The sequence below is a fragment of the Capricornis sumatraensis genome, chromosome 6 (assembly GCF_032405125.1).
Source record: "Capricornis sumatraensis isolate serow.1 chromosome 6, serow.2, whole genome shotgun sequence".
Lineage (NCBI taxonomy): Eukaryota > Metazoa > Chordata > Mammalia > Artiodactyla > Bovidae > Capricornis > Capricornis sumatraensis.
Window position 1 is genome coordinate 59,165,573 of NC_091074.1, and position 26,052 is coordinate 59,191,624.

Sequence of the window (26,052 nt, forward strand, 5' to 3'; positions counted from 1 at the left end):
TAGTGTATGTGAGCAAAAAAAAACCCCTAATCATTACTGAGTGCAAGCTAGTTACAAACTTCTAAGTAATGAGAGCTGATCAGATGAGTCTGTAGAGATTGTTTAAAGTTATTTTAAGAATATATTTTATATTTATGTAAAAACTGTCAGAAATGTTTTTGTAATTTATGTAAAAAATGTCAGAAATCTATTATTAATAAATAACAAGTCGATCAGTAATTTAAATTCCAGCACTGAATGGGGCGTCAAGAAATTATACAATTATACAGATCACCTGTTTGTGCTTTCCAATGAAAGGTCCCCTGTATTGTATACCACTTAAGTCACTGTGGCTTACTTATGGAATTTTAGACCATTGGTTTGACAAAAACAAAATAAAACATGCACACAAAAATCCTTATTTGTAACAAAGTCTCAATATAAGTGACACAAATGATCCAGCAGTTTTAGATACATATGAGAAACAATTATAGCAGTAACAAGGACAAAACACATACAAAAATGTACCGTTGCAAATTGTTGATTTATTCAATATGATTGCTACTCCTGGTAATCCCATTATTTGCAGGAGGTGGGCATCGGTATGGGATGGTGACAAATATTTTTTAAAAATTAAAAACAGAAAAATATAAAGAGTAAACCATACGTGAGGTAAACGTTATATGATAACTGATATGATACATGCAACAAATATAGACACATATGCATACATATATAGACTCATCCACACAAACACACACATCAGTAGATTACACATATACTGGGTTGTGAGCTACATCTTATTTTTCACTTTGGATCCCATTCATAAAAGTTTGAAAATCATTAGTCTAGTGAAATGACTGTCTTTGTGAGCTACGCTGTATCTGTGCACTTCTTGGTGTGAGAACAGCATTAGGGTAAATGTCTGTCCATTATCATGGATAGCCACTTACTGTTCCATGTGTTAAGGAAATCATGTGAGGCAGAACAAACGAAACAACAGACTGTCATTGTACCAAAGTGCACAATGTATCTTGGTTATAGTACTTGAACAGATTCCTTTGGATTTTCCAATTCACTCCAGGAAGGTTTCAGTCCATTTCACTTTATGCTGTCACTAACACACCTTGGGAATAATTACAAAAAGAAAAGAAATTAATGAAGAATTCCAACTGTCATTTTATGAAATCTTCACACTAACATCAAGGTGTGTTAAGATTACACAGATTCTGGGACCAGAAATGCTGGTTTTCTGTAAAGAACTAAATTGAGTCCAAATCTCATTCTTTTAATCCTGTGCTAAATTTAAGCCCATTTTCAGATATCCAGTATTATTTGCAATTGGTATAATGATCCCTGACTTCAAGAAATGAAATAATTTGAGAACTAGAAGAATATCACAAAAGGTGGCTGATACAGTACTATTCTTGTTTTGGAATGATATCCTTGGTTTGAGGAAAGACGTATTCTTACCTTTTTTAAAAGTAAGGACGCCGAGCTGAATATTTAGTGACTTTGGCTTAGAAAGTCAATGATCAGCCTGCCGCATTCTTATCACACATCTCATGTTAGAAAAGCACACATTTTTTGGTAATCTCTGACGCATGCAAAATATAAAAATGATTATACTCTTTGACCCAGCAAGTGCTACTTCTGAAAATTTTACATATCTTTCAAGAAGAAAACCAGCAACACACACAGATATTTTACAGTACATTATTTGCCAAGGTAAAAATCTTTTTAACAACACTAAGTATCTAACAGTAGGAAATGGTTCAATAATTTTATGGCAATTATACTATTATTTTATAATTGGAAATTATGTTTTAAATTCAACATAGAAAAATATCCCCCCAACTTCATTCTATTAAATTTTTATTTTGCAATTTTTATCCCTCTGACTTGACATCTTTCTTCTGCAGGAAGATATCAATGTCAGGTCTTATAATTTACTTTTAATGAGCAAAATAGAACTCAACCTTGAATCCTTTAACTGGGAAACTGGGAGAGCTATTTAGTTTTATTGTTTCATTATATAATGGACTCTACAAAGCTTATTCAACATTAAATACTAATTTAAAAATAAAAGTAAACATGGCAATTCACCATGTAAGAGAGAGATTTAAATTCAATCTTTGTTTCTGTTTCATTATTATTGCTTTATCACAATTATGATTCTGTGTTTAGAATAGAAAATTAGTTTATTAGACACTGTAAGAAGCATGAGGTATATTCAACTGAAACATTTGAAGGAGTCCAGAATAGCCTGGTTTAACCTCACTGAGGGTTAAACCAGGCTATGCTAAGGATCCCTCCAGGCTAGCTTTGCCAGGGCACTGTGATTGGAAGAACTGGGAAAGGTGATGGGTTACTATAAATAACACAGTAACTTATTTATACAACTGGAAAAAAAAAGAAAAAAACCCATAAATCTTGGAGGTAGGTAAAGCTGATATTCCTTGGATTTGATGTCTCTTATAACATTTCTTTCTTTTTTATTTCTTTTAAGCTTTATCCAATATCTCAAACGCAGGCAAGATGGTCTTACGAAGGACTACTTCCTTACAAACCTCTAGGATGTAGGTAAGGAAAGAGGAGGGTGTTACAGACATGGAAATGTACTTTCCTGTGGGTTTTCAGCCCCCGTCAAAACACGCCAGCTTTTCTTGGGTCTTGGACCAGATGGCAAAAGCTGGCATTCAGTATGCAATCTGCCTGAGCTACATGATCGAGGCTCGTTCATTTTTATCAGCAGATACAGCATAAGGCCAAACGTCAGCACGTGACTTGGTCATTAAAGGACAACTGGACCCAAGCCTAGCCATTATTGAGAGAATGGAAAGGTATAGGTGTTCAACCACTGTAAGTATCAACACCCTGTAAGTACCCTATCAAGGTCAGCAAGGGAGCAAACAGCTCTCAGAGAAGTGGCTCTGGCTCAGGTGCTATCATTTACAAAGGCTGAGTCCCTCCCTTCACTCTACATTCTCTGTATCCACTGATGCTGGGGCCTGAGCTTCGTGATGGGGGGGTGGGGGGTATGCCTTTCATCAGCGTAACAGATGGCAGGGGTAAGCAGGCATACCTGGCAAGGATTTTAAGTTCCACTTACAGGAAGAAATTTTAGTATGGTCCTGACATTTCTTTAAATAGGTTCATACCTACATGAAGGGCTGATTCTGAAACTGGGAGTGTGTTAGGATCAATGAGCTGCCTGGCTGGGCTCAAACCTCTAGTCAGTTAGGAATTTACTGAGGACACAGGAAATCCAATTCTTTCTGCGAGATGATGACATTTGCACCAGGGGAGTTGCTTCTCACCAAAAGAGCATGTAATATTCTTCGCTGCCAAAGTGACTCATACTGTCTTCTCCTGAGCCAGCTGATGACTGCATTTTGTATGTTAGCCATGCAAAGTGTTAGCTCAAACAGTGCCAGGGAAAGATCTAGATCTATAGTTTTGTTTTCCCAGCACACTTTGTCTTCCTTCTTCTGGTTTCTACCTCCTACTCTGCCTTCCCTTTGGAGGATTTCTCCCCTTAAACCAGGACACCTTTCCTAAGGTACTCAATTACAAGATGCGTACATGATCCACTTCCAGCCAACCAAAGTAAGCCATCTCCCAGGCATAGTGATTAGCTTAGCAAAAGTCGTGTGACCCAAGCAGGACCAATCAAAATGTTTCCTGGGACTTTTCAGCTGAGATAATATGGAAAATTGATTTAAAAATGTTTAAAATAAAGAATTTAAAATATATGCAAAACTAGTGAGAATAACATATAGACCCTTCTGTATCCAATACTCAGCTCTGTTTATCAACTCATAGACAATGAAAAAGGATAAAACTGTCTTTTTACTGGGGCTATTGGATTTAGGAGGATGGTGTTGCCAAAATACTTCATGTCTGTTAGTGGAGAGAGACTGACCTCAAAATACACCCAAACAGAAAATGAGAAATTGAGGCAGAACCATGAGGACCCCGTCGGCTCTCCTTAACTCAGTTGAGCCTGAAGCCACTGCCACTCCTGTTTTTTTTCTGCTTAAGCCAGATTTAGGAGGATGTCTGTCACTTGCAAAATATATTATCTGATATGAAAACCTTAAAGAAACACTCAGTAAGTTATTTTTAAAATCTTGTGTTTATTTTGGGAAGTAAGTATTTATGAAAAATCTTTGAGGAATAAAGGAGAAAGAGAACTCTATACCTATTAAAACAAGATCATCAGCATTTAATTTCACTCAATTCAAAGAATAATTTCAGTCCTATTGAAATAACAGCCATCTATTAAAAATTTGAACTAAATATCAGACATATCATTAAGAGAGATAACAAAGGGTGAATATTCTCACCCTCAAAAAGTAATCAACTCCCTAGACCCATTAAGAGTCTGATTCTGAACTGTCTTCAAAGCAATGAGGGGATGGATACGATCACTCTTACATTAGCATTCTGGTATACCATTCTTGGGGCTTCCCTGGTGGCTCAGTGGTGAAGAACCCGTCTGCCCATGCAGGAGACCTAGGTTCAATCCCTGGGTCAGGAAGATCCCCAGGAGATGGAAATGGCAAGCCACTCCAATATTCTTGCTTGGGAAATCCCATGGACAGAGGAGTCTGGTGGGCTGCAGTCTATGGGGTCACAAAAGAGTCAGATATGATTTGGTGACTAAAATAACAACAACATTCATGGGTATGTAATGAAATATTTTTCCTGGTTGCTCCTTCACAATCCACTTCGATTGGACAATACTAACCTTTTTGTTTTGCTAGTTCTTGTATTACATCTTCATATACTTGTGAAAAGAGGTCTTCCTCAGATTTTGTTCCATCTAGATAAACTGAGAAGGGGAAAAAAGAGTAGTTCAAATGCTAACAGGCTTATTAATATGGGATGCTTACTCTGGCATTTGGCATCTCTTGAAGACACCAAAAGTTTAAAGAACCCAGGAACTTAATTTTAAAAGAAATTAATAGCCATTAAAAAGAAAAATATAAAGCTGATACAACAGGTAAGAGATTTGGGTTATTACAGAGAAATTCAAACTAGCTGATGTGAGCATTACAAAAACAAAAAAGACACAGAGTTAAGTGGCATTGTGCATACGTCACTTTAGGAGCACCAAATAGGTGCTTTCTCAAAATAATCATTTAGGGAATAGTTCTCAAACTTATCAGGATAACCTGTGAAGCTTCTTAAACCATGCTGTGTGTGGGTGTCTTTCTGTCTGCTGTTTTGTGTGTGTGTGATTTCTGTCACGTATGTGCTGAATCTGCATTCTCCAGGCCTTGAGATACTTTAAATTGCCATAGTCAGTTTGGTATAAGAAGTAGGTTATAAGAAAATTCTGTAGGTTAAAGGAAGGAAAGAGCCTTCTAGTCAGAATACTGCAGAGGTAGGGGGAGGTAGGAGAGAATTTTGCCTGTTAAGAAAAAGATGCTCAGCTCTTTCCGCCATCTTTTCGTGCCGCCATAATGGTGCGCATGAATGTCCTGGCTGATGCTCTCGAGAGTATCAATAATGCCGAGAAGAGAGGCAAACGCCAGGTCCTTATTAGGCCGTGCTCCAAAGTCATCGTCAGGTTTCTAACAGTGATGATGAAGCATGGTTACATTGGCGAATTTGAAATCATTGATGATCACAGGGCTGGGAAAATTGTTGTGAACCTCACAGGCAGGCTAAATAAGTGTGGAGGGATCAGCCCCAGATTTGATGTACAACTCAAAGATCTAGAAAAATGGCAGAATAACCTGCTCCCATCCCGTCAGTTTGGTTTCATTGTACTGACAACCTCAGCTGGCATCATGGACCATGAAGAAGCAAGACGAAAACATACAGGAGGGAAAATCCTTGGATTCTTTTTCTAGGGATGTAATACATACAAATAAAATGCCTCAGAGGACCAAAAAAAAAAAAAAAAAAAAAGAAAAGAAAAAGATGCTCAGTTTGGAAAGGCTAGAATGTGGGGAGGCATGAACAGTATAGAAATGAGATTTTAGAGCGAGGCTCTGCCTTAGCCTTTGGAGACCTTGAGATCCTTCCTGCCCGTTTAGATTTTATCCCAGAGGGCTGGAGACTCTTTGGAAGCATTTAAGCAAGGTAGGCGCATGAGATGGTGGAGGCGGGGGGACAGGTAGTAGTAAGAAGACATCCCTGCAACCAATGGTCTAGGTCGGAAATAGTGTGACCAAAACATCATGACAGGCCCTGGGGATGCAGAAGAGGGGTTGGACTGGACTGAAGAAGGGATCGTAAGAGCCTCCAGACCATGGGGAGGTCCCGTGTGCTTTCTGTATTTACCAAACAGGCCATGAAGTCTCTCAGAGTAGGGGCAACTCCCTTTGTTCTGAAAAGATGTGTCTGCTCTGGTTGCTCTGCCTCATCCAAAAGCCTTCTGTCTCCAGCCTCCAGCTTCTTCTCCATGTTGTATTCTGTATCCCAAGGTTCTGACAATTGCTGAGCTGTTGTCCTTGACACCTCAACTACCTGTACCCTCCATATCTATTCTATCATTCAGTTCCTCTGAATACATATGTCCTATATCACACCCTACACATCTACCCTTCACAAAGCCACAGGGATCTGACTGAAACAAAAATTTTCTATTTACCATATCCTTGTAATAAACCTTTCTGCAGAGGGCTTCCCACTTTCCTTAGGACAATGACCTTTGGCCTTGTAAGGTACCCTTCCTGTACCACCACCATCACCCGTTGCTTTGTCTTTCTCTATCACAACTTTTTTGCCAGTGCCCCCTGGCCTTTCCATGCACCATACCCACTGTCTGGGGTGCCTTCTATCCCACCCCTACCTTCGTCCAGTTAAATCTATCATAAAGTGGTTTAAATGTGGCTTCCTTAAGGAAGCCTTCCCCGGTTCCTGAGACTGGGACAGTCCCCCTGAAGCTCACTGTCACAGTACTCAGCATAGTTAGAAAGGACAACTTGAGCAGCAAGTGTGTTTAACATGTTTCCCTGATAGAATGTTGGTTCATAAGACTGGAGATCAAGTCTGTCTTATTTCCCTTGATAACACCAGAGCAGTGCCTTGTTCAGGGAATGCATTCAATCAGTATTTGTTGAATGAATGACCATTTAGAAGTTGCTGCACTTTGACAAGAGTCATAGAGAGAGAAACAGAAGCCAGGAGAGCCAATGTGGGAAAGGAGGGCTCTGGCTTAAAATGTCCTTTTACAATCTAACACGTGAGAAAGATGCCTTCTAAAACCTTGTGTACTTTGAGGCAATGACAGTTAAAAGTCTTCTTTGAAGGGAAAAAGACACTCACCAATTTCCCATGAGACATTCTCCATTTCTTTTTTGTGCTTTAGGTACATGGGCCACACGTGGCCATCAAAGTACCCTGGGACGTCTGGAGGCTTGTAGACTCTTGTACTGTCAAAACATGTAGGAAACTTCATGTTGACAGAAACACAAAACTGGTGAAGTGAAATAATGGTCAGGACCATGGGGAAATCACTCAGAGAAGGGGTAAGACCATACTTTTTAGACCCAATGCCAGTTACAAAGGTAACATACGACAGACTTAGTCCTCTAATCTAAACATGAACTTTGTAACTCGCTGACTACCATTCCTAATCATCTTTTCCTCTTCAAGTGGTTTATAAAAGAATTGACAATATTAATATAAATAATGATAGCAATACTGTTATGTTGCAGTAAGCTTTAAACTAATCAGTGTCCTCAATGGCTGTAGCAGAATACAGGCCAATTAACTTAAAATCATAATCAAAATGAAATTGCTCCATATGAAGATTTAGGAAAGATAAGCCAAACAGCTTGTATTCATACAAGGGCCTTTTCTTAGAAAAGTAATTTGCATTACTCCATGTGGGTGGCCATTTATGGAAAAAGGTCTTGTTCTTTGTGAAGAGTTGAGGCTTCCCTTGCTTGAAAAATAACTTATACACATAGTTCAATAATGCTGTTTCCTTGTTGTTCTTAAAGTCTGTCTTTTGAATTACAATCCACAAAGGCATTTTCAAAACTTACCTCCTCCTTCGCTTACATTCTTCATACGGAATTGTCAGAAAATAGCTTCTATTCCATACAGTGTCAAGGGGCCTAAAATAACAGCATATTTAGTGCATATTTAGTTTTTTCCCCATTCATACAGTCATTAATAGAGTGGGGAATGCTTACTTATAATGGAAGAGAAGGAAACCTTCAATAATTAAGATGGGAATTTCCTTAATGCTTTCCTCATGTGTTGATACCAGAGAGTGTGTTGGGTTTTCCATCCAGCAAGAAATAGCAGACATCATTTCCTCCATGTTAAGTGCTTCAAGCACTTCAAACAAACAGACACAAATATGAAATAAATACAACAAAAGTTTTACGCTGTGGCTTTTTATGATGAGGATATCCAGTGACCTATAAACATATAAAATAACACTATTCTATTTTTCCTTCAAAACACCTAATGAACAAACATTTTAGACAAAAAGTATAAACTCTAACATTGATACGGTGGTATGCTTGATATATTTTCATTGTGGGAAAATTTAAACACATACAAAAGTAGAGTGTAGAGTACAATGAACTCCCATGTCCCCACTTACCAACTTTGACAATTATAAACTCATTGCTTTATTTATAACTTCTATTCCCTCTTGACTATATAAATATGTAACATTTTTGGATGACAAAATATTTATAAAATAGAAAGACAGTGACACACTGGGGAAATTACCTGCCATATACTTGGCAAAGAATGGGTATCCTTAATATATAAAGAGCTCTTACAGATAAATAAGAGGAGGTAAATCATTAAAATAATTTACAAAGGATACAAATATATAATACTCAAAACTTAAAAATGTGTATACTTTCAGAGCTTACAGTTGTTAATTCTAGAAAAGTACCCTATAACAGAGATTCTTAAATTGTGGTACTTCCAGCAGCAGCAGCAGCAGCAGCAGCAGCTTAGAACTTACCAGAAATGCAAATTCTCACTCCTACTTCAGAACAACTGAATTGAGCCATCTGTATGTAGATATATTAGAGTGGAAGATTTTAAAATTATGAATTAATCCCTTTAATAGATATAGAGCTATTAAGCTTTTCTCTTTGTTCTGGTATTTGTTTTGATTAAGTTGCATTTGGTAAATGGTTAAGTTTTCAACTGGCATACAATTGTTCCTAATATACTCATCTTTTTGATATTTGTGGAATTTGTAGTGATATTGACTTTTTTTGTTTTTCTCTATTTTTTTCTTGATTAGTTTTGATTAACTTTGAGGATCACTAAGATTCATCAATCTGTAGGTTTACATCTTAGGCCAAATTTGAGATGTCTTAGACAATTACTAATTTGAATACTTTTCAGCACCATACTGTTTCTCCTCTCCTTCTAAGGCTCTGATGATACAAATGTTAGATCTTTTGTTATTGCCCCACATTTCTGTTCATTTCTTTTCCATCTATTTTCTCTCTGCTGTTCAGATTGAGTGTTAATAATTTCTATTGTTTTGTCTTCAAGTTCATTGATTTGTTCCTCTGTCATATTTATACTGCTATTATGCCCATCCAGTGAGTTCTAAAATTTTATATCAGTTTTCAGTTCTAAGATTTCTATTTGGTACTTTTTCACATGTCCTCTTTCTTTACTGAGGTTTCTAATTTTTCACTTGATTCAAGAATGGTTACAGTTGTTCACTGAAGCCTTTTTATGGATGTTATTTAAAATCCTTGTCAGAATTCCAGCATCTGTGTCATTGTGGTGTTGGTATCTGTCTTTTCTCATTCAAATAGAAAGTTGCCTGGTTCTTAGTATGACAAGTGATTTTCAGTCTCATCCTGGAAATTTTGGGTATTATGTTACAAGGCTCTGGAGCCTATTTAATCTTGTTTTTGCAGGCAGTTACTCTGTTCAGGTGTAGTGTGCAGGTCCAGGTTGGGTGGATGTTCAGCTGTCTGCTGAGCATCACCATACTGAGGTGTGGGGATGGCTGTGGAAGGAGAAAGAGGCAAGCAGTAGCATTCAGGTATTGCTTCATTACAGTTCAGTGAGGACAGAAGTTCAGCTCTCCAGTGGGTCCTGCTGACAGTAGTTGACACAACTTGGTTAGGGAAAGTGGAGTGCCACCTCACACCACCTCACACTGTCTTATTACTTTTTTTTGCTGCCCGTTAGGTATGGAAGTTCAACTTTCTTTTTGGCATTACTGATATGATTCCTATGCTAACATGGAAAGCCAATGGACCCTGCTGTGCTGGTGCTGCTGGTCCAAAAGGCGAGAAATGCACTGCGCCCTGTTAACACCATGAAGGGAAGTTGTTTTTCCTTTTGTTTGGCTACAGTAAAGTGGGTATTACCAAAATAAATTTCTCTTCTATTAGGGCACTGTTTTTCTATTCCTTTGACTAAAGGGAACAATTTTTTTGAGCTCCAAAATCACTGCAGATGGTGACTGCAGCCATGAAATTAAAAGACACTTGCTCCTTGGAAGAAAAGTTATGACCAACCTAGACAGCATAAAAAGTAGAGACATTACTTTGCCAACAAAGGTCTGTGTAGTCAAAGCAATGTTTTTTCCAGTAGTCATGTATGGATGTGAGATCTGGACAATAAAGAAAGCTGAGCACCAAAGAATTGATGCTTTTGAACTGTGGTGCTGGAAAAGACTCTTGAGAGTCCTTTGGACTGCAAGGAGATCCAACCAGTTCATCCTAAAGGAAATCAGTCCTGAATATTCATTGGAAGGACTGATGCTAAAGCTGAAACTCCAGTACGCTGGCCACCTGATGCAAAGAACTGACTCACTGGAAAAGACCCTGATGCTGAGAAAGATTTAAGGTGGGAGGAGAAAGGGATGACAGAGGATAAGATGGTTGGATGGCATCACCAACTCAATGGACATGAGTCTGAGTAAGCTCTGGGAGTTGGTGACGGACAGGGAAGTCTGATGTGCTGCAGTCCATTGGGTCGCAAAGAATCAGACATGACTGAGTGACAGAAATGAACTGAACTGAAAGGGAACAGAGTTGTTGGGGGTTTTTAGTTATACCTATTGATGGTTCCATGTAGCACACTTCTCTACCATCTTTTTCCAGATATATATGACAGGCAAAAAAAAAAAAAAAAAAAAAGTGCCCAGGGAACTCACAGCAATGTCATTCCTCAAGATCCAAAGTCCCTAGTCAATATGCTCTCTTCGTCTTTCACAGTCTTGGTTTGTTGTATTCTATGCAGGGTTTTTAGTTATAAGAGGGAGGAATAGCAAGTAATGGGGCAAGCCATCTTGGGTAGAACAAGAAGTACCATTAGTTTTAATATATTTTCTTTACATTCAGTTAAAAATATTTTCTAATTTTCATTGTGATTTGTTCTTTGACCCATGGGATATAATGAAGCGTCTTGCTTCAGGTAAAATATGATGATGTCTGGGATCTGCTTCAAAGTAATACAGAAGGAGAAAGTGAGTGAGGGTATAGATGAAATATAATTGGCCAAGAATTCATCATTTTAAAAGCAGAATGGTGAATTCATGAGAGTTCATTGTACTTTTCTTGCCTCCTTTTGTATCTGCTTAAAATTTTCCATAACAAAAAGTTTATAAAAATCAGAAAAAAACCACTGATTAATTTTCAAACACTTTGGAATTTTATACTTACTCTTTTGCTATTGATTTCTAATTCAGTTCTCTGACTTAGTAGCAGTAGTAGCAGTAATTAGAATATATCTCTGTCTTACTTCAATACATTGAAATGTATTAAGACTTAAGAGAATCCAAAGTCTGACAACCTGTTAACATGTTTAGTTGATTTAACTTAATACAGCTACTGATATATTTTATTTAAAGCATCATTTTACACCATCTTCTATTTTTCCACCATCCTTTGATATTTTAGTTCTCTATTTTTTACTTCTTTTATATTTATCAGCTATATTTTAATGATTCCATCTATTTATAAATGTGATAGCTATATACTTTAAAACTATTCTTTTGGTAGTTATAAAGATTTCAACATTACCTTGACTTACCTTAAACTTGTATATTTACCTAAAGAGCTCAGAATTCTGCTTAAGATAGATTCCTGGAAGTGGGACACTTGAACACATGGCATGAATATTTTAAGGTCTTTGGGACATATGCTCAACCTCCTTTTCAAAAAAGATTGTACCAATTAATATTCACCTATAAGTTATTTTGGAGAAGGCAATGGCAACCCACTCCAGTACTCTTGCCTGGCAAATCCCATGGACGGAGGAGCCTGGTAGGCTGCAGTCCGTGGGGTTGCACAGAGTCGGACACGACTAAGTGACTTCACTTTCACTTTTCACTTTTATGCATTGGAGAAGGAAATGGCAACCCACTCCAGTGTTCTTGCCTGGAGAATCCCAGGGACGGGGGAGCCTAGTGGGCTGCCATCTATGGGGTCACACAGAGTTGGACACGACTGAAGAGACTTAGCAGCAGCGGCAGCAGCAGCATAAGTTATTTTAATGGGCCTATGCCCATTATTTATATGGCCTATGCCATTATTAAATAGCACTATTATTAGTGCTTTAAAAATCTATTTATGAGGTAAGTGGGAAAAAATAAGCTTAATTCTTTAACTACTTTTGAGGTTGACTTTTTATTGTACATTCATTAATCAAGTAACCTTATGCTTCCTGTGAATAGTTATTCACGTTATTGGACAATTTTCATTTGAGATATTACTGTTTTTCTTATTAGTTTGTAAGAACTCATTTAAATTAGGAATCAATCTTGGTCAATTATTGAAAATATTTTTTCCTTGCTCAACTCTTACTTTGTAATAATCTTTCTCACTAACCAATAGAAGAGGGGAAGAGAAGAAAAAAAATATACTGGCTCAAGACACAAGAGCAGATAGCCAGTCAAGGATTTTGCCTCTCTTAAATCTATCATGTTTCTGTAAGAACTGACTACATAACATTTTCCCTTCCAGGTTATCAAAGTTAAAAATAAGGAACATATCTCATGGTTCTTTAAGAGAGCTAGTTTGCATAAGTACACAATGATCTTATTAAAAGTTGATAAGACCATTAAATATGGTTTCCTAGCATGATATTCCTTTATAGGTATAAGTAGATGCTTTTCTGATGGACTTTACCCTATTGGCTTCAAAGCAGTGTTAAAGTGGGCAAGGGGGGTGAAGTGAATCTATCTAAAAAATATTTACTAATCTTTTTTGAGCAGTGACAAGATCCAGTACTTAGGTCACTGGGAAAGTAAGGTCAGGAGACATATAGTCCTAGAGTTTGACCTAGGCAAGATGGGACACAGATGATCGTCTAGGTAGCTGTGTGTGTCCTATGGAGGGATCAGAACAACAGAGACTTATCTTGCCCCACCTTCAAAAGAAAAATCTATTGTTCCAATGTTTTCAGTTTTAACCATAAAACAGGGGAAAGGGTTTCATTTATTTAAAGAGCTGAACATGTACCAGAAGCCCTTACAAAAGCATGCTTAAAGTATAGCAACATATTTAAACTTATTCTGAGACTCTCTTCAGAGATACCAAAGTTATTTGGGTTTGAAAAAGGAATGAACATTAGCACATGATATTCTCTAAGCTCATCTACTTACCATCATACTGCAGAAATCCATTTTCATCTGTCTCTATCTCAGACTCTGGCTGGAAAAACAATAAAGTGCCCAAAAGAACTTCAGTGCAGAAATAATACAGTCATAGAAGGAAGAGGTGACAAACCTTTAACAAATGCTTTGGTGATGAGGAGAAATAAAATCAAAGATTAGCTCCCATAAGTGTGCCATCTGGTGGATAAGTAACACTATTGCATTGAGCCTGTCTTCACTACAAAAGCTCAATCACTTAGCAAAGGCTTTTGGATGTAATTCAAGTGACATTGCTATTATAACTGTTTCGATTTAAATAAATTATTTGAGAAGTTTCATAGATACCTTAAAAAAATCATCCTGAGATATGACACTGCAGTTTGGAAGGTGTTTCTGCAAATTCTTAGCCAGTGTTGTCTTCCCACCATTTGTCACACTGAACCAAAAAAAAAAAAAAAGAGAATACTGAGAAGGAAGATGCATTAAAAGAACATAAAACATTTAAAACTGACCTTACAAAAAGGATATTTCACACAATATGTAATAATCAAGAAGAATTATTTCCTTTATAGATAATACTTCTTTGTTTGGCAAAACTATAGGCCCAAGTAGGTCTTATGAAACAGACAGGAAGGAGCAGAAAGGTAACTAACTGCTGGGCAAGTGAACTGGGTAATATTAAATACTAAGACTTAAATTACAGCTATTGTAGTGGAAGTAGAACAATTTTTTGTCTATGCTGAAACATTTAGAGTTCACATGGCACTCAGAGAAGGTGAGCAGCACATCTTAGTGCAAGTATATGAAACTGTAAATGCTTACTATGATTCTGTCTCAATGTACAGTGAAGAAAAGTGGAGGAGTGGCTTATTACAAGCCCACCTATCAAGACTTCTCATCTCCTGTGGGTGCCTCCTTTCCTTCTAATCTTTCTCCACTGGTTGGGCTGGTTAGGAGGTCCATTGTAGCTTACTGCATCCAGTAGTTACTTGTCTCTTCTGGCTGGACTGTGACATCAAGGAGAATGGGGACCCTGACCACCTCCTCCGCGTATGTATCCAGTTTTCTGGTACTCAGAAACATGCATAGTGGGCAGAAAGCACACCTCCTCTCAGTAACTCATATTTTTTTTTAACCTAGGGCTGATGTAACTCTAAAGAGTCTATGGACAGATTCAAGGTTTTTGTGAACTTGAAAAAAATTTACATCTTTATTTTCACTAAATTCTAACAGATTTTTGTCATTTCCTTTCATTATAAATATAAATCAGAAACAACACTATTAACTGCACCTGTGACTTTTTCACCAATTGAAATCACAAATAGTTTCATAACATGTTGCACTTGGGGCAGACATCTTGTAATAATACCATTGATATTCATTATTACTTCAAATTTACTGTAGCTTTTAGACTTACCATTGGACAGTGCTATTTAGTGAGTTAACAAAGAGGCACGTATATCACAAGGCTACAAATTTTGCTTTTAAAAATATTTTTATAACTGTATTAATATCACAGTTGGTTTCCTTTGCATTCCTCTTTTACTTTGTGCACTTAAACCACTACTATAAGAAATCAAAACTTCACCATACCATCAAATGTCTATACTACAAAAAACTCCTGACTGCACATGTATTTGTACTTATTCCCCAGTAAGATGAACTGTAATATGTTTAAAATTAAGAAAGGGAAAAGGATCTAATATTTTTTCATCAAAATTTTTTACTGGATATAATTAAATTATTACCAAAATACCTTATAGCTACAAAGTAAAAGGAACTTGATTCACATTTTTTTTTTTGTTGCTGTTGTTTAACCTTTAGTTCAGTTCAGTTCAGTCACTCAGTCGTGTCCGACTCTTTGCAACCCCATGAATTGCAGCACGCCAGGCCTCACTGGCCATCACCAACTCCCGGAGTTCACTCAAACTCATGTCCATTGAGTGGGTGATGCTATCAGCCATCTCAACCTCTGTCATCCCCTTCTCCTCCTGTCCCCAATCCCTCCCAGCATCAGAGTCTTTTCTAATGAGTCAACTCTTTGCATGAGGTGGCCACAGTACTGGACTTTCAGCTTCAACATTAGTCCTTCCAATGAACACCCAGGACTGACCTCCTTTAGGATGGACTGGTTGGATCTCCTTGCAGTCCAAGGGACTCTCAAGAGTCTTTTCCAACACCACAGTTCAAAAGTATCAATTCTTCTGTGCTCAGCCTTCTTCACAGTCCAACTCTCACATCCATACATGACCACTGGAAAAACCATAGCCTTGACTAGATGGACCTTTGTTGGCAAAGTAATATCTCTGCTTTTCAATATACTATCCAGGTTGGTCATAACTTTCCTTCCAAGGAGTAAGCATCTTTTAATCTCAGGGCCACAATCACCATCTGCAGTGATTTTGGAGCCCCCCAAAATAAAGTCTGACACTGTTTCCATTGTTTCCCCATCTATTTCCCATGAAGTGACGGGACCAGATGCCATGATCTTCGTTTTCTGAATGTTGAGCTTTAAGCCAACTTTTTCACTCTCCTCTTTCACTTTCATCAAGAGGCTTCTCAGTTCCTCTTCACTTTCTGCCATAAGGGTGGTGTCATCTGCATATCTGAGGTAATTGATATTTCTCCCAGCAATGTTGTGCTTCTTCCAGCCCAGTGTTTCTCATGATGTACTTTGCATATAAGTTAAATAAGCAGGGTGACAATATACAGCCTTGATGTACTCCTTTTCCTAGTTGGAACCAGTCTGTTGTTCCATGTCCAGTTCTAACTGTTGCTTCCTGACCTGCATATAGGTTTTTCAAGAGGCAAGTCAGGTGGTCTGGTATTCCCATCTCTTTCAGAATTTTCCACAGTTTATTATGATCCACACAGTCAAAGGCTTTGGCATAGTCAATAAAGCAGAAATAGATGTTTTTCTGGAACTCTCTTGCTTTTTCCATTATCCAGCAGATGTTGGCAATTTGATCTTTGGTTCCTCTGCCTTTTCTAAAACCAGCTTGAACATCTGGACAGTTCATGGTTCATGTACTGCTGAAGCCTGGCTTGGAGAATTTTGAGCATTACTTTACTAACATGTGAAATGAGTGCAATTGTGTGGTAGTTTGAGCATTCTTTAGCATTGCCTTTCTTTGGGATTGGAATGGAAACTGACCTTTTCCAGTCCTGTGGCCACTGCTGCGTTTTCCAAATTTGCTGGCATATTGAGTTTAACCTTAGTCTACACAATTGGGTTGGATATAGGCAATCTCCTTAAAAATGGAAAAATGGGGACTTCTTTGTTAGTCCAGTGCCCAGGGCTCCAAGTTTCCAATGCAGGGGGCCTCGATTCGATCTCTGGTTGGGGAACTAGAGATCCCACATGCCATGTGGCAGGCCAAAAACTAAGTAAAATGTGAAAAAAAGGTAAAGTGAGAGGGTGGGTTTACCCTATGTATTGAGTAAATGCTGTTGTGAGAATTTTTTCTCCCTCTAACAAAAATGTCTGTAATCCATATTGAATGCCCATAATTTAGTTACTGAATTTTGATTTAAAATACATAGCAAACAAGGGCAACTTTATTACAGTATGAGCGATCTGGCTCGAAAATGTATTATTATCTAGACCTACCCCTTTAGTTAAGATCATGTAGGTGAACTAACAGATTGCTTTTCACTGACTTAGCTGGAGCCAATGAAAAACAAGCACCTCATTTTTTTTAGAATCAGAGGAGATGGACCAGCTAGAAGGCAGTCCAGGTCAGAGAGATGTGGTGGCGGTGTGGGGGAGGGGGAGGAGGGGAAGAATTTAACCCGTCTGAGCCTAGAACCTATCATTAGTCTGCAACCATCCCGGTGAGCTGACACCTTAAGACTCACCTCTTCTCCTTCAGCATGCTCATAACCACTGTGCACCAGCAGGCTCACAGCCTCCTTTGTGTGCTCTCCAACCACAGGGCCAGACTGTTCAGATGGAGCAGATTCCATCCTGGGATATGGGGAAGGAAATGGGTATACCTGGGCCCACTTCCTCCTTTGTTCACAAAACCCAAATAAATGCACAACTTCTAGTCCATTTTTCTAATGTGACAAAAATTTTTAGTCCATTTTTCATGTGACAGGTAACAAGAAAGGTCACTGTATTTGGAATATGGTATCTGGCTAGGGAAATGGCAACCCTATCTAGTATTCTTGCCTTGAAAATCCCATGGACAGAGGAACCTGCTGGGCTACAGTCAATGGAGTCACAAGAATTGGAAATGACTTAGCGACCACCACCACCACTATCTGGCTAGGGAGGAATTAAAAAAAGCTGTCTGTAATTACTCCAACAAGTGGAGAATCCCTCCTTCAACAGATAGAATTAAAATTCCCATTGTCCAGTTTAGGAACTAAGGGTTGAAAAGTTGTATGTTCATAAAAACTTGCCCAAGGTAACAACTGGAGATGAGATACAAAGTCCAATTCTAACACCCAGTTTACATTTTTTAATATCAAGGAACTTTGTGAGAATCTGATGAAGGTTATAAAACCTTTCCCTAGAAAAATGAATATCTTCACACAAGCACTAAGTTTCACAAGGTTCATGGATGCCCCTTGAATCCTTCAGAAATTTCATTATTCCTTGCAGTCTCAAGTGAATAATTAGTTCAGTTCAGCCGCTCAGTCATGTCCGACTCTTTGCGACCCCACAAACCGCAGCACGCCAGGCCTCCCTGTCCATCACCAACTCCCAGAGTTTACCCAAATTCATGTCCATTGAGTCGGTGATGCCATCCAGCCATCTCATCCTGTATCGTCCCCTTCTCCTCCTTCCTTCAATCTTTCCCAACATCAGGGTCTTTTCAAATGAGTCAGCTCTTTGCATCAGGTCGCCAAAATATTGGGAGAAGGAAGTGAGACCTTCCAAAGAACACCAAAGACTGATTTCCTTTAAGATGGACTGGTTGGATCTCCTTGCTGTCCAAGGGACTTTCAAGAGTCCTCCAACAACACAGTTCAAAAGCATCAATTCTTCAGCGCTCAGCTTTCTTTATAGTCCAACTCTTACATCCATACACGACTTCTGGAAAAACCATAGCCTTGACTTGACGGACCTTTGTTGATAAAGTGACGTCTCTGCTTTTTAATATGCTGTCTAGGTTGGTCATAACTTTCCTTGCAAGGAGCAAGCATCTTTTAATTTCATGGCTGCAATCACCATCTGCAGTGATTTTGGAGGCCCCAAAAATAAAGTCTGACACTGTTTCCCAATCTATTTGCATGAAGTGATGGGACCAGATGCCATGATCTTCGTTTTCTGAATGTTGAGCTTTAAGCCAACTTTTTCACTCTTTCCCTTTCATCAAGAGGCTTTTTGTTCCTCTTCACTTTCTGCCATAAGGGTGGTGTCATCTGCATATCTGAGGTCATTGATATTTTTCCCGGCAATCTTGATTCCAGCTTGTGCTTCTTCCAGCCCAGCGTTTCTCATGACATACTCTGCATAGAAGTTAAATAAGCAGGGTGACAATATACAGCCTTGACGTCCTCCTTTTCCTATTTGGAACCAGTTTGTTGTTCCATGTCTGGTTCTAACTGTTGCTTCCTGACCTGCATACAGGTTTCTCAAGAGGCAGGTCTGGTAATTAGTTCACAGGGCAGCAAATTTTAAGTACAAGAGAGATACAGCACAGTGCATTTGGAGGAAGGCAGGCAGGAACTGCAGCTGAGTCTGGCAAGGGCTTTGCAGAAGCAGCAGCAGCAGTAACACAAAATCCTGGCCCATGCTGAGGAAGAAACATAGAAAACAGGCTTTCTTAGGGAGTAATGCACATGACAAGAAAGCATGACCCAGATTTCCACACGGAGGGCTGGAATACTGAGATGCGGGGCATTTATTCGCCCGTATGTGGAATGAAGGTTGGACTGGATCCTGTAGTGGATCTGGTAGTGGCCTCCCTGGGCTCCCCCTCCTGCCATCCTGTTTCCAAGGTCTGGTTTGGAGTGACCTGCTCTCAACTTCAGAGCAGGGGCCCACTGGCCTAAACCAATCAAGGCAGTCCCCTTGCTTTTGCCTTCGACTGTGACTGTGGGTATGTGACACAGCTGGTCGAGTCTAAGAGACCCTTGGCCTGAGGGAAGCTGAGTCCCTGCCCTAGTGCTAGGCTTAGAAGCAGCACGAGGTCCCAGGAACTGCTGGTGGTCTCCTGTGACCAGATAATGGAGCCAACTTTAGATGAATTCAAAAGGAGGAAGACACAGAGAGAAATGGAGTCTCTGGTGACACCCCTAAGCTCCTACATCAAATCTTTCCTGTACCCTGCCTGCCCCTGACGCTAATACATTTTATTATTTTGGATGGTCCTCATATATCCAGAAATTCAGACTCCATTTTAAATAATTGGGAACCACAGGATATTGTTCATCAGGTGAGAGAATAATTTAAAAATTTTGTATAAAGATTAAACTGGTAAGGTATGTAGGAAAGATGAAGAGGAGGAGACTGGAATCAGGGAATATAAGGGCTTGAATTAGGATGGTGGCAATGAGCATGGAAAGCAAGGGATGGAGAAGAGAAGCCAAGGCAGAGAAAACCTGAACTTCGTTCTAATTAGACAGGAGCAAGTCAAGGCAAAGTTCCGGCATTTAATTCACACAATTTTACTTCTAACTGATGACTCACTATAGTAATGTAATACAATAATACGATGATCTCGCCCAAATTACAAAATTTAATTTCAATAGTCTTAACTATTTTTTTAACTAGACTACACATAACATGAAAGTACTCAGAAGAAAGATGAATATAATGCACTAGCAAAACAAACAACGTCCTCTTGAGTTGCTGTAGTCTTATTTGAATGCCCACTTCTGGTTACATGGGTAAGGGTGACCATATAATTTAGGACACTTCTAAGAGGAAGAGGGGTAAATGATCAATAATCATGCCACGGCAATAAGGACTACTTCAAGATAAAAAAGTATGGGGAGAAAGGAGTAGAGGTGAGGTGGTTCCTCATTCCACATGTCCAAAACTGAGCATAACTGGAAAGAAACAATAGATTTTCTAGGTCACAGTGGAGGAGCAGCCATGTGGAGAAGGATATATCACCCCAAACCAAAGTAGCATCTGATGAGGCCTTGCCGCTGGTGTCAGCTTCAGAAAATAAAGTCAGGCAGGTAAACTTTGTGTACTGACTCTCTTGTTTCTGTTTACAGGAAACTCTCCCATTTCTTGGCATCTACGTAGCCAATACTTAACTGTTTTAAATTCAACAGTGGCTTGCTCTCTTTTCTCTTTCCTTTTCACTGCTTCTTCTTCTCCCACCCCATCCCCATGGCAACACTCTTTGGACATCCTGAGTATCTTGACCAGCTATTGGTAGCAAAATTACTCACCCACTGATTCCAATGACAAATGTTTTCATAATTAGCTTTGAAAATCACGTCTTCCTAAAATTAAAAAAAAAAAGGATATCACTTAGGTGTCCAAAAAGATAAAAGAGAGTCCTAAATAAGGAGGGCCAGCTGAAGGAGAAGATGCTACTGAACTCTGGGTTACCCACCTTGGATTACCCACATTCCATGGGAGAGCTTCAAACAGTACTAGCTTCTCTCTGCCATACTCTCGTGCTAAGCGCCAACGGCAGGTAGTACTCAGGGCCTGACAGCCAAGTCAAGAGAACTAAAAGGGCCCCCATGGCCCAGCACACATCCCTGAGGGTCTGTTTTCAAGGGCAGGGAAGAGCTGCAGAGACATGGGGCATATTACAGAGTTTCATGCTCCCCTCAGGCAGATGACTTGTCACCTACATGACTGAATCACCCAAGAATGACCCAGTAACCCCAAGGCAAGGAGTTGGCTGAGATGGCCTCTTTTTCCTTCTGACATGGGGACAAAGTCACTGCTGGCCAGAGGCTGGAGGGTGCTCCAGGCAATTAAAGGGTACTCCCATTAAGGGTGCTATTTCCTCACTATAGGGCCAGGGTAGAAAAACTTTTAGTAATGGGCCAGCGAGTACATCTTTGAGACTTTGTGGGTCAGGAGGCAAAGTCAGGGTTATTATGTAAGAACTTATAAGAGAGAAACCATTTCCACAAACTTTTTGACAGAAGCCGAAACAAAAGATAGCATACTCAAAAGCAGAGACATTACTTTGCCGACTAAGGTCCATCTAGTCAAGACTATGGTTTTTCCTGTGGTTATGTATGGATGTGAGAGTTGGATTGTGAAGAAGGCTGAGTGCTGAAGAATTGATGCTTTTGAACTGTGGTGTTGGAGAAGACTCTTGAGAGTCCCTTGGACTGCAAGGAGATCCAACCAGTCCATTCTGAAGGAGATCAGCCCTGGGATTTCTTTGGAAGGAATGATGCTAACGCTGAAACTCCAGTATTTTGGCCATCTCATGCGAAGAGTTGACTCATTGGAAAAAACTCTGACGCTGGGAGGGATTGGGGGCAGGAGGAGAAGGGGCCAACAGAGGATGAGATGGCTGGATGGCATCACTGACTCAATGGACGTGAGTCCGAGTGAACTCCGGGAGTTGGTGATGGACAGAGAGGCCTGGTGTGCTGCGATTCATGGGGTCGCAAAGAGTCGGACACGACTGAGCGACTGAACTGAACTGAACTGAAAACATAATAATAATTGAGTACTTTTTTTTGTAATGCATGTCTACAAATGAGAATGGGATTCCTTTTTTATTAGGATAACATTTCCCTTACTGAATTTCAGAACGAGTGTTTCCTATTACAAAATGTTACAAGTGTTCAGGCACTGGGCTGGGTTTTAGCTGCAGGCCGCTGCTGGCTGACCCCTGGTCTGGAGGTGGAGGGCAGTTTAATGCATGGCCCCCTAAGCTTTACCAAAGTGCTCTTGCGGATATTCTAAGGACCACTGTCATCTCTTTAAGTGAGAAGATGAAGCCCAGCAGCAGGAAACCTTAGCACAGTGGTTTTAGAAGGTTGTCTCTGACTGATGCTGCTCTTTATTCCTGACTGTTTTAGTGGAATGATTAGGAACCTAAGCTGTGCCACCCTGGGTACATGGTGTCTAGTCTTGGCTGCCCTCCCAGTTCCTACCCTGACCTGTGTCCAGACTCCCTCTGTGGGGATAGTAGGGAGAGCAATCTGGTAGAAAGAGGGATGGTGTTCCTTGGCTTTTCTTCAGCTTTTCTGGAACACAGTTGGCCCTTGGTGTCTGAGGGCTCCCCATTTGCAGATTCAACCAACACTGGTTTGAAAGTATTTAGGGGAAAAAAAAATTAGGAAGTTCCAAAGAGCAAAACTTGCATTTGCTGCACCAGCAAATATTTACATAGCATTTGCATTGAATTTACAATATTTCCACAGGATGTCCATTGTATTAGGGATTACATGTCTAGAAATTATTCAAAGCACTTGAGAGGATGTGCACAAGTTAAATGCAAATACTTTGCCATTTTATATAAGGGACTTGGGCATCTGCAGATTTTGGCATTTCTGGGTTGGTGGGTATTGTTCTGGAACCAATCCCTACCACCCTTGATACTGAGGAACAACGGGTATTCCAAATTGAGTGCAATTGGGTAAGGTGAGGTTCCAATTTCATTTACTAGCCTATGTGAGACAAGAATGTGACTGTGACAAATAAAATAATACATCAGGTTGGACATCTGAGTTTTACTGGGAGTTGTATAATATTGAATATATTTATCCCCATCCCAATTGCCAAAGTGTATCAAGGAACAATTACATATAATGAGTATTATAAAATAAATTTTTACATTGTAATTTTTCTGCTTTTGAATTATATTTTACCCTACTCTTATTTTCAATATGTCAGTGCTAGCCTGCCAACTATCCTTTTTCAGGATGGGAAAGGCTGCCCTTTATCCTGAGATGGTAGCTTTCTTACATCTTAACATCTTGCACTTTTAAAACATGTCCTTTTTCCTACAAACTTATGTTGGCAGTAAGTAATAGTAGATTCATGTCCTTAATTAGCAAAATAAGAACAAAAAAATTCATAGACTTTGTTGTTCCTTGCTTCCAGCGCACCTATTTTTGGATAATTTATCACAGCCTAAATTCTCAAGCCTGGAGAGATACAATCTTAAGAGATCACATGGTCCACACTCCTTCATTCTGCACAAGTTGAAAATAGCCCAGGCAATGGAGTGACTTGTTCAAGATCACACATACAGTACATGGAAAACTAGAGGGAATTCCCTGGTACTCCATGGTTTAGAACTCAGCACTTTCATTGCTGGATCCAGAGTTGGATCCTGGTCAGAGAACTAAGATCCTGCAAGCCACACGGTACAGCCAAAGAACAAAACTAGAAACAAACCTAAACCAAATGAGTCAACTTCTAATCATCTTTCAAAGCTGCTAAAAAGCACTTTACTACCAGGAGCAGAGAAAGGATGGTGTACATGCGCTGCCTTAATTGTGAGGCTCTTCTGTATAACAGATGTTATTTTGATTGATTTATTATTGGTGGGATATTTTCTGTGCCCCAACTGGAAAAATCATAGCTTTGACTAGACAGACCTTTGTTGGCAAAGTAATGTCTCTGCTTTTTAATATGCTGTCTAGGTTTGTCATAGCTTTTCTTCCAAGGAGCAAGCATCTTTTAATTTCATGGCTGAAGTAATTGTCTGTAGCGATTTTAAAGCCCAAGAAAATAAAAAAATAAAGTCTGTCACTGTTTCCATTTTTTCCCATCTCTTTGCCATGAAGTGATAGGACCAGATGCCTTGATCTTAGTTTTTTCAATAGTTTTAAGTCAGCTTTTTCAGTCTCCTCTTTCACCTCCATCAAGAGGCTCTTTAGCTCCTTTTCATTTTCTGTCATTAAAAGCTGTAGATATTTCCCCTGGCAATCTTGACTCCAGCTTGTGAGTCATCTAGCACAGCATTTCTTATGATGTAGTCTGCATATAAGTTCCATAAGCAGGGTGGCAATATACAGCCTTGATGGACTCCTTTCCCAATTTGAACCAGTTCTGTTGTTCCACATCCGGTTCTAACTGTTGCTTCTTGACCTGCATACAGGTTTCTCAGAAGGCAAGTAATGTGGTCTGGTATTTCCATCTGTATATTTAAATTATTTCACTACTTAACAGTACATTTTGGATACTAAACTGCAAAACAGTCACAGGTGGCATGTGTAGAATCAGCAGATAATAAGAAAGCTAGCAACTCCCTAGTAGGAATGGATGATGACAAAACTAAAAAGGTTTTTCAATCAGTTTCAACACCAGCCTGGTTTTTCTAGAAGAGTGAAATGTTTCAGGACTTCTCACTCAATTTATTTTCTTCAACATTTTGATTACTTTCTATGTGACAGGGAAGTCTTTTTCTATTTTTTTTTTTTAAACTTTGCTCCCTTTTGGTAAACACCAAGGCTTGCCTGTCCGAATACACAACCCTTGCCCCCGTCTTGTAATCACTGTTTCACTTAATTCCTAGTAGACTTCGAAGCTTCATTTTACGTAGACTCTCATGCAAAGTTTTTTCTTCTCAATTTTTATCCCCCCCCTCAATACAAGTGATTTATCATATTGCCTATACTATTCTAAATTTTCACCTGCTGCGTTTCTTGTCTGTTCTAGCCCCTGCCTCCCAGTGGAGATTCAACCTGCTAGGTCTGGGGTGGGCAAACTTGCTCTGCTAAGTTCTAGACCGTAAATGTTTTGGGTTTCGTGGGCAGCTGCTCAACTCTGCTGTTAGGAAGTGAAAGTGGCCGCAGGCAATACAGAAGCAAATGAGCGTGGCTGTGTTCTAATAAACTTTACGGACATTGAAATTTGAATTTCATATAATTCCCACGTACCACAAACTCTACTTCTTTTGATTTCTTTTAATCCATCTAAAAAAAAAAAACCGTGAAAATCATTCTTAGGCTATACAGTAACAGGCAACAACGAGGGCCTCCGTCAGTCACTCTCAACGCTAAAGGAGGAAGATTGCCTCCTCCGATAGGGATCAAGACCTCACCCCTACCCCAGTGACTTCTCCCCAAAATCTGTATGGTCTCCAGAAGACCGACTCCCATTTTAAGGATTATTAGGGGGCGTGAGAGTAGTACCCCATCAGGACAACACTTTCTCCTGGGCAGGGCACTTATCAGTCCATTTAGGGTGGTAGATATCCTAACAGAGCTTGCAAGACACGGCCAGGCTCAGGCTCCAGCGCAGGAACACTCTGGGAACACCTCCAGGCCCCAGCGAGTCTGCGTGGCGGGGAGCGGCGGAATCAGGCAGGTACTACTCACCGGGCGCTAGTTCGTTCGACTGCTCCCGAGCAAAGCGGCACAGGAGATCGCTACGCGCGCGCCTGTCACTAACCCGCCGCAGCCCCTGAAGCTCGTTAACCAAGAGGCGCACAGCCTCTTTCCCCGCTCCCCTTCCGGGTCAGAGGCTGCCCAGGGTAGAGAAGGCCAACCTAGGCTCCGTACCACCTGGAGCGGACGCGGCAGCAGGCTCTGGCCGGCGTTGGGCGGGGCGGGCCTCCGGCGTGCGTGGCCTCGCGCCTGCGCGCGCGATCCTGCCCTGTCCGGCC

The 26,052-nt window shown here is 39.8% G+C and overlaps 1 protein-coding gene across 4 annotated transcripts; it reads right to left on the reverse strand.

Moving 5' to 3' along the window:
• Positions 1–25,939, reverse strand: NMRK1 (nicotinamide riboside kinase 1). 4 transcript variants are annotated; one of them, XM_068973921.1, is made up of 9 exons: positions 25,766–25,939; positions 20,906–20,959; positions 13,892–13,982; positions 13,556–13,604; positions 8,139–8,286; positions 7,989–8,060; positions 7,264–7,370; positions 4,733–4,816; positions 1–1,105 (listed from the first exon to the last, which is right to left on the reverse strand). In XM_068973921.1, the coding sequence occupies exons 2-9, from the start codon at positions 20,932–20,934 to the stop codon at positions 1,086–1,088; spliced, it is 600 nt and encodes a 199-aa protein (XP_068830022.1). In that variant the 5' UTR covers positions 20,935–20,959; positions 25,766–25,939; the 3' UTR covers positions 1–1,085. The 4 variants fall into 4 exon arrangements, with proteins under 4 accessions (XP_068830022.1, XP_068830023.1, XP_068830020.1 ...); XM_068973919.1 differs by lacking the exon at positions 1–1,105 and adding an exon at positions 4,138–4,607; XM_068973922.1 differs by lacking the exon at positions 4,733–4,816.
• Positions 25,940–26,052: the final 113 nt, after the last annotated feature.

Bases quoted from the DNA above. Each gene is read 5' to 3' on its own strand.
- NMRK1 (XM_068973919.1), bottom strand. From the start codon at position 20,934: ATGAAAACATTTGTCATTGGAATCAGTGG. The intron at 7,371-7,988 runs GTAAGTTTTGAA...ATGTTTTGACAG, and splicing joins GAATGTAAGCGAAGGAGGAG to TACAAGAGTCTACAAGCCTC. The intron at 4,817-7,263 runs GTGAGTGTCTTT...TCCCCTTCTCAG, and splicing joins GAATGTCTCATGGGAAATTG to TTTATCTAGATGGAACAAAA.